General features: G+C 40.6%; 1 protein-coding gene across 12 annotated transcripts in view; it reads left to right on the forward strand.

The window, feature by feature from the left end:
• The window catches only part of MARK3 (microtubule affinity regulating kinase 3), a 121,099-nt gene that overhangs the window by 81,123 nt on the left and 25,706 nt on the right, over window positions 1-14,270 (forward strand). For 9 of the 12 annotated variants that reach the window (XM_038545819.1, XM_038545817.1, XM_038545818.1 and 6 more), the window contains 7 exons: window positions 3,180-3,250; window positions 8,027-8,083; window positions 10,978-11,214; window positions 11,385-11,504; window positions 11,750-11,849; window positions 12,400-12,512; window positions 13,040-13,193. In XM_038545819.1, the coding sequence (XP_038401747.1) occupies window positions 3,180-3,250; window positions 8,027-8,083; window positions 10,978-11,214; window positions 11,385-11,504; window positions 11,750-11,849; window positions 12,400-12,512; window positions 13,040-13,193 (852 nt within the window). The remainder of the gene's footprint in view (window positions 1-3,179; window positions 3,251-8,026; window positions 8,084-10,977; window positions 11,215-11,384; window positions 11,505-11,749; window positions 11,850-12,399; window positions 12,513-13,039; window positions 13,194-14,270) is intronic. The other 3 variants (XM_038545820.1, XM_038545826.1, XM_038545828.1) reach the window with 1 other exon arrangement.

The raw sequence follows: 14,270 nt of genomic DNA on the forward strand, positions 1-14,270 counted from the left end.
AGTCATTATTAGTTGTGTGATAATAGAGTTTAAATATGTAATTAGAGAATTTAGTTGGGATTTTTCACAATTGAGAAGGAGTGGGAAGAGCTGAAACAATTGCAGTGTCAAAAATCTATATGGAGTTTTAACACTTTCTCCTTGTGTTACAGGCATGTTTATAACCTTTTCATTTGTGTAGCTTCTGCAGTGCTACTGTAAAATTCTATGATTCTACCAAAACGAAAAATACCAGGCTTAGAGAGGAGTAGGTAGTCAATTTAATGAAACTTTGGTAGCTACATTAATTTAGCTTTTACCCTTGAGGAAACGGAGACTGGGAAGTCATTGTGGTCATGCTGCCAGGCTAGGCTGGAGCCCTAGCCTTCTGATAGTAGTTAGCCTCTTCTGATTGGTCGGTTGGTCATGGCTTTCCTTTTCCACCTATTTTAGGTGTCAGGGTCATAGAGATTGCTCTTACATAGGAGCAAGACTAACATCTGAGAAGCATCCACTTTTAGTAGAAAGAGGGTGGGCTTTCTAAAACACAGAAATGGGATCAATCCAGCCATTGCCTCTCGTTGACAACGTGGCCTGATGAGTAACCATTTCTCTGAGCTTCTTATTGGATGTGCTAACACAGCCCTCTTTTGAGGGTTCAGTGCATTGCTCAGCATTGTAACAGAACTCATCAGTGGTGGTGGTGCTTTTTCGGCTTGGGCTATTTTAATCAGCTCAACAAAGCACTATCAATCTCCAGGACATCTGTTTTTTTGTGGTTACATTTGCCATTTGGAAGGAATCTTAGAAACCATCCAAGGCAAACTGCCTAATTTTTACAGATGAAACTGAAGCCTTGGAAGGTTATTCTGTGCCAAAAGTTCCATTGCTAGTTTAGTGTCAGGACCTGAACTAGGTCAAAGGGCTTTCTGATCTGATGACCTGTCCGGTGTCCTCTCAACCACATGGACCCTGACTTGGGTGGGAGAGCCACTATTTGCTGTCTTTTTCCTGATAAATAGCCTTTTGAGGTTTTCAGTTGAGCTACTTAATCTAAGTGCTAATACGTTTTTAATAAGGAAAATAAAGCGATCTGGGTTGAATTCCTGATTTATAGCTTTATTGTGAGTGTGACTTTATGGTTCCAAAATCTCTTAAGAGGTTTATATTGCTTTTAAATTTATAAAAATATTTTAAAATTATATTGACAGACTTGGACTTTTCTCCATGTTACTCTGCAACAACTAGTGGGTTTAATTCATTGTTTTTTAAGTCCAAACTGTTTTTCATATGATATGCACACATCTCTTGCAGTATTAATTTTTTAACCACTTGTTTTGGCATTGTATACTATTCTACAAATAGAAAGGTCATTCGCTTAGAAAATGCTGACATTTTACTGAGCTGACATTTCGTAATTCATCATAGTTAAACGAATTGTGTAGTGTAAATTAACAATATGTAATGCATATTGAAAGTCAGCCCTCGACACAAGGGTTTATAAAAAAAAATGGAAGAGAAAAAAGATTTTAAAAAGAAAAAAAATATGTAATGCATTTTTAAAGATCATTATGCAATCAAGTGATAACTTGAGAATATTTATGCCTGTACATTACTTAAATATGTTTCACTTAGGGTAGAAGCTTAAAAATTAGAGATATTAATTCAGAGTAGCTTTTTCCTCAAAAGTATTTGTTATATTCTGAAACTAAGCATTTTTTAAACGTCAGAATCTTCTAGTTGAATGTTATCACTAAGCTGATGGAAATAGTCTTTATTTTTATGAAGTAGATATGATTCTTTCCAAACACATTTTATGTCTAATTTGGTCAATTAGTACTCTTTTCTGTTGATTTCAGAAGTATTGTTTCTTTATTCCCACTTGATAATATTAATGTATTTCCTGAAGGGTCACCTCTTCCCTGAGTAATTAATACTGTGTAAACTGTCTGATGGGTGTTCCGCCAGCATGTGCTGTTGGCTTGACCTTCCCATCGAGTCCCAAACCGCCCACTTCTCACCACCATTGCCACTTCCCATTGGAGGCCCAGCGTCCCTCATTCTTGCCCTGATTACTGCACTATTCCCACTTATCTTTCTGTCCCTTCCCCAACCCTGACCTCCTCCCCCTCTAGCAGCCAAAGTGACCTTTTCAAGAGGTCAGTCACTTCACAGCCTCCTTTGCTTCTCCTCGCTCAGAGCAAAACCTGTGGGACTCTTCATGACCTCACCCCTCCTGCCCATCTCCTGTGCCCATCCATTAATTCCCTTCTCCTTGTTCACACTTCTTCAGCCAGATAGCCTTCTTGTTCTCAGCTATTTCCTCTGCCTAGACTCTTTCTCCCAGATAATGACATTGTCCACTCCCTCACAGTAGTCAGCAAAGCACTTGCACATGCAGACACACTTCCTATTTCTTCCTCTGCCTCTGTTCCACAGTCCTTGTCAGCTGACATACTATTTGCTTGTTTGTTGATTCCCTGTCTCTCCCTACCAGAAAGTAAACTTTCCGTGAGGAAAGGGACTTCACTGTGTTTTCTGTTATGTTTCCCCAGTGCCTAGAACAATGCCTAGCCGTTAGTAGGCACACAATAAATACTTGTTGAATGAATTAACTTATTCAGGACCTGCTTATTTCCTAATCCTACAATGAAAGTGTAATCCTCCTCTTTTAACACAAACCACTTTCCCTTTTTAACTTTCAGTTTTTATGAAGGCACATTAAAAACATAACCCCTAAAATAAGATGGTATAAACATAGGAAATTTTAATTTTAAGGCTTTTCTCGCTTAAAGATTTTATCAAAGAACTTTTGCCTATAGTTAAACTTAAGGCTAGCTTAGTTCGAAATCCATGTTTCTGTTTATCTTCGTGCCTGTATTTAAAAATAAAAATCAGGAATCCCTGGGTGGCGCAGCGGTTTAGCGCCTGTCTTTGGCCCAGGGCGCGATCCTGGAGACCCGGGATCGAATCCCACATCGGGCTCCCGGTGCATGGAGCCTGCTCCTCCCTCTGCCTGTGTCTCTGCCTCTCTCTCTCTCTCTCTCTCTGTGTGACTATCGTAAATAAATAAAAAATTAAAAAAAATAAAAATAAAAATAAAAATCAGAGCATTCCTAAAAGTGAAACATCATCAATTTATGGGAAAAGTAATGCATGGAAGTAGCACTTCTGCTGACTTTTATTTCTCTCAATTATAGGTGAAGTGTTTGACTATTTGGTCGCACATGGAAGAATGAAGGAAAAAGAAGCAAGAGCTAAATTTAGACAGGTATGAATTAATGCACCTTTAGTTTATTAACTTAATAAAGTTATCTTGCTTATTTATTCCTGAAGTATACAGTGTTTGCCTATATAAATGGGTTATAAGGCCCATTGGATGGAGCAAGGGTTAGCCATTCAGTTCAACAAAAATTTATTAAGTATATTTCATGTCTAAGGAACTGTGCTAGAGGTGACCGTGGATTCAGTTTCTAGCTTTATCAAGATTTTCACCTCACTCTTAACCTTGGTTTTTGACAATTTGGCCTCAAAAATCTAGAGTGTTTTGGGATGCCTGGGTGGCTCAGCGGTTGAGCGTCTGCCTTTGACTCAGGATGTGATCCCAGGGTCCAGGATCAAGTCCCACATCGGACTCCTGCAGAGAGCCTACTTCTCCCTCCGCCTATGTCTCTGCCTCTCTCTCTGTCTCTCATGGATAAATAAAATCTTTAAAAAAAAGAGAGAAAGAAAAATCTAGAGTGTTTCAAAACACCTAAGATTGTATCAATTAAAACTGTTTCCCGATTTTTAGCAAGAAGAGTGTTACAATCCCAAAATTTATTATTAGCTTTGTCTTACATAAGCCAGATGCAGTCTTAAATTTAACTTAAATACCGGGAACCTGGGTGGCTTAGTGGTTGGGCGACTGACTGCCTTTGGCTCAGGGTGTGATACCGTGATCCCAGATTGGGTCTCACATCAGGCTTCTTGCCGAAGGCCCGCTTCTCCCTCTGCCTGTGTCTCTGCGCCTCTCTCTCTCTCTCTTTCATGAATAAATAAATAAAATCTTTTAAAAAATAAACTTGGGGCAGCCCAGGTGGCTCAGCAGTTTTAGCTCCTGCCTTCAGCTTAGGGCCTGATCTTGGAGACCCAGGATCGGGTCCCACATAGGGCTTCCTGCATGGAGCCTGCTTCTCCCTCTGTCTGTGTCTCTGCCTCTCTCTCTCTCTGTCTCTCATGAATAAATAAATAAAGTCTTAAAATAAATAAATAAATAATAAACTTAAATACTAATAGTACTTTGAATTAAAACCTATTAAAGAACAAAGCTTGAGACTAATCTTTGGCCAGTATTTAACTTCTCATATCCTAAGTTTTTCTACCTACAAAAATTGGAAGCTATACTTGATGATAAATTTTGAAGTACTTTCCAGTTCTGGTATCAGTTTATTCTGTGTCTTTGGAGGGAAGCTTAAATTTCTCTTTATGACAAAACAAACTCTGTCTGGCCCTTTCCATAACTATACTCTTTAATTTTTATAAATTGACCACTTAAAAGCCAAGAGGGTTTTTTTTTTTCCCTCATAAAACATAAATTCCTTCCCACTAAGATACTGTCTGATTTGCAAACATTTATGTGGATATGGTCTGTTGATTGTGAGGAATAGGTTAGTGCCACCAGCAACAGCAGGTTTGAGCCTGACTCTCCAATGAAGCAGCTAGCGCTTCACTGTCACTGCTCCTCACTTCTGTTTCCACCCATCTCCCTGGTAAGGTCCGACTTGTAGCAGGGACTCGGACATTTACTAACCTACATCTTGAGGCAATCACTTATTTCTTATTTTAAATTTCCTGCAGAAATTCTAAAGTCTTTATTGAGGAACCTATTAGTTGGTCAAGGAAAGCCTAGTTTATGTGCTTTAAAACTAACAACTTGATTTACACTGCTTACAATTTAATCTTGCCATAGTATTTCCTTAAGACCCCTCATTTGAACTTGGAAGGATGAAGCAGGATATTGGTGTTTCTACTTTGCTGTATCTAATTGCCATGCTTTCCAAAACTTTATAAGCCATTCTTTGACTAAATAAGTTTTCGTCTTTGGGGCAAAGAGGAAGGTGTGCCATATACAAGGTATACTCTGCATGATAATGTCTGTGAGAAATAGACCCTTCTTTCTACATTCATCAGCAGATAATGCCTCCTTCCTACCTCCTTCACCATTCTCATCCTAGTGACCGCTTGTGTGGTTAAGCCTTTGAATGAGTTCTGTTCTTTTCAAAGAGAATAGATTCCTGGTTCCATCTCCTTTCTTGCTGTGTTGGTAATGTTGCTGCCTCTGCTTTTTCCTGTTTGACTGGAGGTAAATTAGGTTTGCTTTCATATTTCAATCTGGAAAACATCCAGATTCTCAGCCTTTCTTAAGAAATAACTGATTGTAGGGCAGCCCGGGTGGCTCAGCGGTTTAGTGCCACCTTCGGCCCAGGGCCTGATTCTGGAGACCCGGGATTGAGTCTCACGTCGGGGTCTCTGCATGGAGCCTGATTCTCCCTCTGCCTGTCTCTCTCGTGTGCGCGTGCGCTCATGAATAAATAAATGAAATCTTAAAAAAAAAAAAAAAAAACTGATTCTAGCTTAAAAGAATGCAGAAAAACCCAGAGATTTAGAGCTGAGTATTTTTAGGTTATTGTGGCTTTGAAAGGTTAACTTTGAATTCTTTGGAGGTAAAAAAAGTTTTTTGATCTCTTTGAGAAGGGATAAGAAATTGTCAAATCTGATTCAAAAGCAAAATTTCAAAATAATCTGTAAGAGAAATCTCAGTATAGCAGGGGGTGAAAAGAGGGAAAGTCGGGTCAGACAGAATTAAGGTCAGTGGTACCCACATCCTAGGCAGTGCGCCTGTTTGTTTTGGGAAAACAAAGCGATTTCGTTTTCCCAGTTTTCATGCAGAGTAGCACGGCATAAATGATCATCATCTAAGGTAACAGGTGTTCTAAACTACATTTTGGTGGGACACCTGGGCGAATCAGTGGTTGAGCATCTGCCTTTGGCTCATATCGTGATCCTGGAGTCTGGGGATTGAGTCCCATGTTGGGGTCCCCTCAAGGAGCCTGTTTCTCCCTCTGCCTATGTCTCCGCCTCTCTGTGTCTCTCATGAATAAATAAATAAAATCTTTAAAATAAATAAACTGTATTTTGGCATTGGAATTTTTATAATTTTTGTTAATTATAAGTGGACCTGATCTTATGAATATTCACTTTATGAAGTATGTAGCTACTTAGTAAAGCCCTGATTTTGGCATAACCTCACCTTAACCCCAGTCCAGATTCTCCTTGCTCCTTGCTCTTAACCAGAATGCCAACTGATAAAATAGCTGGGGTGCTTAGCTGGTTCGGTCAGTAGTATGCAACTCTTGATTTCCGGATCATGAGTTCAAGGCCCATGCTGGATGTGAAGCCTACTTAAAAGTAAAAACAGCCTTCCCGTGTAGGTAGGTGTGTGGAGCTTACAATTAAAAGCTGATGATGGGGCAGCCCGGGTGGCTCAGTGGTTTAGCGCCGCCTTCGGCCCAGGGCCTGATCCTGGAGACCCGGGCTCAAGTTCCGCGTTGGGCTCCCTGCATGGAGCCTGCTTCTCCCTCTGCCTGTGTCTCTGCCTATCTCTCTCTCTAGTGGATAAATAAATAAAATCTTTAAAAAAAAAAAAAAAAAAAGCTGATGATGATCTGGAGAAAGAAGCCATATTTTCATTAGAACCCCAGTTTTGGTATATGTGGTCATATGTAGTTATACATGCATAACACCAACTAAAAGATTAGAAGCAGGGACCCCTGGGTGGCGCAGCGGTTTGGCGCCTGCCTTTGGCCCAGGGCGTGATCCTGGAGTCCCGGGATCGAATCCCACGTCGGGCTCCCGGTGCATGGAGCCTGCTTCTCCCTCTGCCTGTGTCTCTGCCTCTCTCTCTCTCTCTCTCTCTCTGTGTGACTATCATAAATAAATAAAAAATTAAAAAAAAAAAAAAAAGATTAGAAGCAGATACACTAAAACAACCAGAGCTGTTATTAGGCATGTGCTTAAATATACCTTTCTGTATTTCCTAAAATTCCTATAATAGGCATAAAACTTTTATTAAACTAGAAAAGGTGGCTTCTGAGGTGCCTGTGTGGCTCAGTCAGTTAAGCATCTGCCTTCGGCTTACGAATTGGGCTCCCTCTCCCTCTACCCCTCCTCCCCAACCCTTTGCATGCTTCCTCTCTTAAATAAGTAATAAATAAAATCTTTATTTTTTTTTTAAATAAAATCTTTAAAAAGAAAGAAGGAAGGAAGGAAAGCGCAGACTTCTTTAAAAATTAGAAGTGTGAAATTTCAGCAAAATAATTGTTTAATCAACAGTACTAATCTCAGGAATGATCCTAACTAAATAAACGCTTATCATCCAGAGAGTAGAAGGGACCCTTATGGATCAAGCACACAATAGCTTATCTAGTTGATAGTTCACATGTATTACATTTACTTTTCCATTTTAAGGAAGAGGAAGCTGATCCTCAGAGAGGTGAAATAAGTTTTGCTGTCTTTGAACCCACAGCAGGTAAAAGGAAGAGAGTGTTATAAGAAGCAGTCCTGATGGGGAAGAGAAGAAATTAGCAGGAGACCCAAGGTGGATGAACACCTGGCCATGGATAGTCTATAATTGCCAGTTTGGTTTTGAGTTAATTACATGGGTACTATCGCAGCAGAGCCATCTGATCCTGGGTCTGGGGGCAATTAGGGTCCTCCAGATCCAGGTAATTTACTGGGCCTTGGCACCACATTCCCAAATAACCAGAATATCAAGTAAGCCCAAGAGGAGACATGCCAGTTAAAATTAGACCAGGAAGAGTATCCTTGCCTGTCTCTTCTTGCCCTTACCCCTGAATTTTTCCAAATCGGAAAGTTCAAAGCACAAGAAAATTATTTTTAGAGATCCACACAGATATTCAGGTGCTCACTGAGTATTTTGCCTGTGTGAACATTAATGAAGTTTTCATCTTAACAATGATTATTAATCTGTGTCTCTCCTGTGCAGATTGTATCTGCAGTCCAGTACTGCCACCAAAAGCGGATTGTTCACAGAGACCTCAAGGTGAGTTGCAGGGCCCTTAGTCTGTGAGTGTGTGCTCTACCTGTATATGCTCAGTTTTCTGGGTGGTCACAGGTTAGAGTATGTTATTAAATAAGAAAAAGGGATCCCTGGGAGGTGCAGCGGTTTAGCGCCTGTCTTTGGCCCAGGGCGCGATCCTGGAGACCCGGGATCGAATCCCACGTCAGGTTCCCGGTGCATGGAGCCTGCTTCTCCCTCTGTCTGTGTCTCTGCCTCTCTCTCTCTCTGGGACTATCATTAAAAAAAAAAAAAAAAAAAAGGTAAAACCTTTAATAATTGATCCTTTTAATCAGGTTTTGGTACTCATGAAATACAAAGTTTATTAAAAGTATTTTATATTTGAATTAAGGTAAATCATAGTTGGTCCTGAAAAAATAACATCATACTACCAAACAGCTAGGGGCCTCCCTAAATGTATGCTTTCACCGAACAGTGCCCTAAGTGCCACCTGGCCACCTCTTCCATGTCTCTGGTCAGCCTTCTCTCCTGGTAACAGCAGTGCTGCTGGAGACCTGCTGCACACTCCTTTGCTTCTGCCCTCACTCTAGGCATAGGATACCGTTTTCTATTTCCCAGAGAACATAGAAATGCCAGGCAGAAACTCACTTCAGTTTCCTAGCAAGCCTGCAAAGCAAGCTGCACCCACGCACCCCCTTCACCTCTCAGAACATTTCTCTTATTCCAGTCAGTAGGGCAGCTCTGCCCACCCTGCCTCTGGTTCCTGGGCCCTCTGCCCACTGGCTTCTCACCAGCAGCATTTTCAAAAACATGCTGAATACTGGACTATCTTTTACCAAAAAACCTCTCCACCCCAAGTCCCCTTCCAGACACACACCTTTTCTCTCTCCACCTTCACAGCCGTATCTCTCTAAACATCATCTAGATTCTGTTGGTACATACCTCCTCCCCCTCTGCATGTAATTATTATCCATGGCTTGTCCCTCTCCACAATCCACCCTGCTACTTAGGCATCCACTCTAGTAGCTGCGGTGGCTCCTATATGCTGCCGACCCCCAAATCTATGATCCATGTCAGTAGCCAGAGGTGTCTTCTGGGACCCAGTCCCCAGCTGACAGATGTGTACCCACTAAGCCCCGCTCTTGTGCCTCAGGTTCAGTAGAAATCCCTTTCTACATGTCTTTCCTTTACCTTTTTCCTTCCTGGACTGTTCATTTCTCATTCTAGTGCCTCATATCCCTCAGTGCCTCCATTTCCTTTGCTCTGCTGTCCTTTTAGTCCCCAGGTGCTTTTGCTACTGTTTGCTAAATTGCTCTTGATCACGCTCTTCCTCATCTAGACCACCAGCATTTCATACACTAGCTTCTCATTGGTCTTCCCTGCTTCCAGTCTTTCTCTCCCTCTCTTGTTTTTTTTTTTTTTTTAATTTATTTATTCATGAGAGAGAGAGAGAGGCAGAGACACAGGCAGAGGGAGAAGCAGGCTCCCTGCGGGGAGCCCTATGTGGGACTCAATCTCAGGACCCCCGGATGACGACCTGAGCCGAAGGCAGACGCTCAACCGCTGAGCCACCTAGGTGTCCTACCTCTCCCTCTCTTGTCTGTCTTTACTTGTCTGATCTTTTCAAAATACAAACAAGATTGTCATTTTCCTGCTTGAGTCACTCTTTAATGGCTTCCCATTGCCCTTAGGTTGAAAACTTGAACTTCCTACCAGTCGCTGGACTGGCCCTTTGTGTTTGGGCCATGCCCATGTCCCCTGCACCTCTTTTCCACACACTTTCAGTTTTTTGAATGTAAAACATGTTCTCTCTTCCCTTCTCAGTTTTCAGACTATTTATTCTGCCTGCCACTTCATACTCACTATTAACAACTAGGCCTCTAGGCAGTGGCTTTGATTTTTACCCCCTTTAGGAAACCTTTGTGCACATTTCAGTGCTGGGCCCACAGCTCCCCACTGAAGTCAAAGCATAGCTGCTTGGCTTTCTGCCTTTCCCCCTCTAACCAGACCCTGTCTGTCTTATTCACCATTAAATGTTCAGACACAAATATAATGCCAGGTGTGTCATTGGCACATGGTAGATGTTTGTTGAAATAAGTGAAAATGACTATGATCTGAAAAAAAAAAAAAAAAAAAAAAAAAAAAAAAGAAAATGACTATGATCTGTATCTTGAATGAGGTGTATGGCTCTCCCCTCCCCAATAATAGCCACATGCATAGCTCTTTAGCAGTTTTTGTGAAACGTGGCTGTCCACTTAAAGCAAGTATTCATTTTTTAAAGCTGCTTATCATTATTAATTGAAAAAGCTATTTAAATGTTTTTTTATCATGAGGCATTTACTGTTTAAAATATTGCCAGATTTGGGATCCCTAGGTGGCGCAGCGGTTTGGCGCCTGCCTTCGGCCTAGGGCGCGATCCTGGAGACCCGGGATCGAATCCCACATCGGGCTCCCAGTGCATGGAGCCTGCTTCTCCCTCTGCCTGTGTCTCTGCCTCTCTCTCTCTCTCTGTGACTATCATAAATAAATAAAAATAAAAATAAAAAAACAAACAAAAAAAATATTGCCAGATTTAATCTATATTTTGTATCTGTTAACTTTGTTAATGTTAAAAAATTAGAAATTCTGAGTGCCTGGCTGGCTCAGTCAGGATAGCACCTGACTCTTGATCCCAAGGTTGTAAGTTCCAGCCCCACATTGGGTATAATGATTATTTAATAATAAAATTAGAAATTCTAATTTATCTCCTGGGGTTTTTGTTTTTGTTTTTCCTCTAGAAAGAATGTTTTCTCATTTTGTTCATTAGGATATTTTAACTTTATATCATTACATAAAGCTTTTATGAAATGCCTAATTCTATCACAGTTCTAATTATATTTTGGTTAAATTTCATTTTTGTCTTGATGTTTTCCCTCTAGGCCGAAAATCTATTGTTAGATGCTGATATGAACATTAAAATAGCTGACTTTGGTTTTAGCAATGAATTTACTGTTGGCAGTAAACTGGATACGTTTTGTGGCAGTCCTCCATATGCAGCCCCAGAGCTCTTCCAGGGCAAGAAATATGATGGGCCGGAAGTTGACGTGTGGAGCCTTGGCGTAATTCTCTACACTCTAGTCAGCGGGTCACTCCCCTTTGATGGACAGAACCTAAAGGTATAAGAACCCGTTGTTATCCACGTTCTTCAGAATGCTAAACATATTACTAAATGATGACGGTTAATATTTTAATGATCTGTCAGTATGATGGGATCTCAGTGGGTTCTTTTCTAACCTAAAAATTGACTCACTAGTTTTCTTTCCTCCCTACCTCCCCCTTCCCCAAGGAACTGAGAGAAAGAGTATTAAGAGGGAAATACAGAATCCCTTTCTACATGTCCACAGACTGTGAAAACCTTCTCAAACGTTTCCTGGTGCTAAATCCAATAAAACGAGGCACTCTAGAGGTAATCACATAAGTGCAAAATAAGTAATGACTTTGGAAAGTCTAAAGTATTTTTAGACTTTTGATTGGTTTGTATGCATACTGAATAGTGTCCTGGGGCTTTTAAAGCAGGGATTGGGACATTAAAAACTTTTTAAAGTTATCCTTTGAGATATAATCCTTGACATGTTGAAAATAAAATTTTCTAAACATTGTGGTTATCAGCATGTTTTATTTTATGCTGCTAATGAATAGTTCACCTTTCAGCAAATCATGAAGGACAGATGGATCAATGCAGGGCATGAAGAAGATGAACTTAAACCATTTGTTGAACCAGAACTAGACATCTCAGACCAGAAAAGAATAGGTAAATTACTCTGTGCCTGCATGCTGATGTGTGTGCAAGCAACATATTTCTTTTTGACCCCTATGGATATGCTAAAATGGGAACAGTAGGAAGTTAAACGTAAGTTATATGAGTCAGCTTGTATGTTTTGTCGTATTTAGGAACTTACCTGTAGTTTCCTAGAATATCACTTAGTAACTCAGAAATTAGTCAACTGCCCATTTATGTTAGAAAATCTATAATGGGGGCACCTGGAGTTGGTTAAGCATCTGTCTTAGGCTCAAGTCATGATCCTAGAATCCCAGGATCTAGCCCCGCTTTGGGCTTCTTGCTCAGCGGGGATCCTGTTTTCTCTCCCTCCCTCTGCTACTCCCTCTGCTGGTGTGCTCGCATGCGCATGGGCGCTCTCTCTCTCTCTCTCTCTCTCTCTCTCTCTGTCAAATAAATAAATAAAAACCTTAAAAAAAATCTATGATGTTTTGGGTCAAATAAAGGAAATTATTTTATCCTGCAACACCGTGATTTTTGTATCTAAACAAAACACATAAACTATATTATGTCCTTCTTTTAGATATTATGGTGGGAATGGGATATTCACAAGAAGAAATTCAAGAATCTCTTAGTAAAATGAAATATGATGAGATCACAGCTACGTATTTGCTGTTGGGGAGAAAATCTTCAGAGGTAAGAGTAATTAATCAGAAGGAGCTAACATGATGTTTAGGTAAATGATGGAGCTTAGTAAGTTCTTTTCTTAGTTTTTATTTTGTTAATATGTGTGATATTTGGATGTATCATTTTTAAATTTACCTGCAAATGACAAATCTAACTGCTATGACCATTATGAATTACTGTTTTAACTTTGAGATAGTAACCTTAATGGTGGGTGTTGTCACAAACTTGAATGTCATAAGTTAACCTATAGCCATTAATAGATTAGAAATGATGTAAAGTATGAGATGAAGAGAACATTTTAAATTATTTGAAAAAGCCTAAAAAGAAGATCATAAATACCTACGCTTTCATGAGCTTTTTCAGCAGTCAGAAAAATATTTGTACCCAAATTTAAGGTTGTCGTTTTTGTACATCGTGATTCTCCGTCTGTAAATGAAATGTTTGTGAGAGGTTTGTGTGTTATGAGAAGTTTAGTTTCCTAACATACCATTTGGGTCCGTGTTGTGGTTTGCTCTGTTCTTCTCATTTCCTCTTAGCTGGATGCTAGTGACTCCAGTTCTAGCAGCAATCTTTCACTTGCTAAGGTTAGGCCAAGCAGTGACCTCAACAACAGTACTGGCCAGTCTCCCCACCACAAGGTGCAGAGAAGTGTTTCTTCCAGCCAGAAGCAGAGGCGGTACAGTGACCATGGTAAGTTTGAGACCATTCCATTCCAGTGTGTTCTCCTGCAGTCTCTCCTCACACAAAAGACCTCCTAACTTTGGGAGCAACCTTTTGCTTAAGGCCTACTGGGATAGGAATCTGACTTGATTTCCTTTCAGAACATTTCTATCCTACCAGCCCTGCCAGTGATGGCATGATCATCTCAAGGCTCTATTCTCCTCAGTACACTCACTCCTCTGGGACTCCTGCTTTAGTCTCTGGTTCTCTGTTCCCACTCTTCCTTATCTCTGCATCAGATTTATTTTCCTGAGCATTATCCAACACTTGCTGCAGTAATGAAAGTATTCTAGATTTATGCTGTCCAGTGGCCACATGTGGCTGTTGAGCACTTGAACTGGGAAAATGGCTTTCAGTTTTGCCTAAGCTAAATTTATGTAGCTACAGGTGGCCAGCTGTGGAGAATGTATAGTACCCTAGTTTTGCCTTACTTGATTTAAATATTTGACCTGGGTCATTCTCAGCCTCACTCTAGCCATTGGTGTTTCTAAAACACCCTCACTCTTAAAATATTCAGCATAGCAGTGAATCTTTTATGAGCCTTTAGACCCTAAAGGATATGATTACCAAACTTAACAGTTACTCTGCCTTCCAGGCAGCTCCGTGTGTGGGGATCCAGAGACTAGTGTGCGTGTGTGTGTGTGCACATGCGTGCACACTTCTTTGCCTGTGACCTGTGAATGTTTTTTGGTTTTTGGTTTTGTTTTTTTAAAAGATTTTGTTTACTTATACAAGAGAAAAAGAAGGAGTAGGGTAAGAGGCAGAGGGAGAAGCAGATTCCCCAGCTTGGAACCCAACTTGGGGCTCTACCCTTGGACCCTGGGATCATGACCTGAGCTGAAGGCAGACACTTAACCCACTTAGCCACCCAGGTGCCCCTGTAACCTGTGAATGTTAATTTCCTTAATTCCAGCATTCTCTGATTCAGGAATCTAGATCAGGAACCTAGACTACTTGGCCTGGTCCTAACTTCTAAAAATATATCCTCACATGGAGCACTCATTTTTTCTTTTCTGAACATCATCCACTTCCATTCTTTCACCTTGA

Source organism: Canis lupus, chromosome 8 (genome assembly GCF_011100685.1).
Source record: "Canis lupus familiaris isolate Mischka breed German Shepherd chromosome 8, alternate assembly UU_Cfam_GSD_1.0, whole genome shotgun sequence".
NCBI classification, from domain to species: domain Eukaryota; kingdom Metazoa; phylum Chordata; class Mammalia; order Carnivora; family Canidae; genus Canis; species Canis lupus.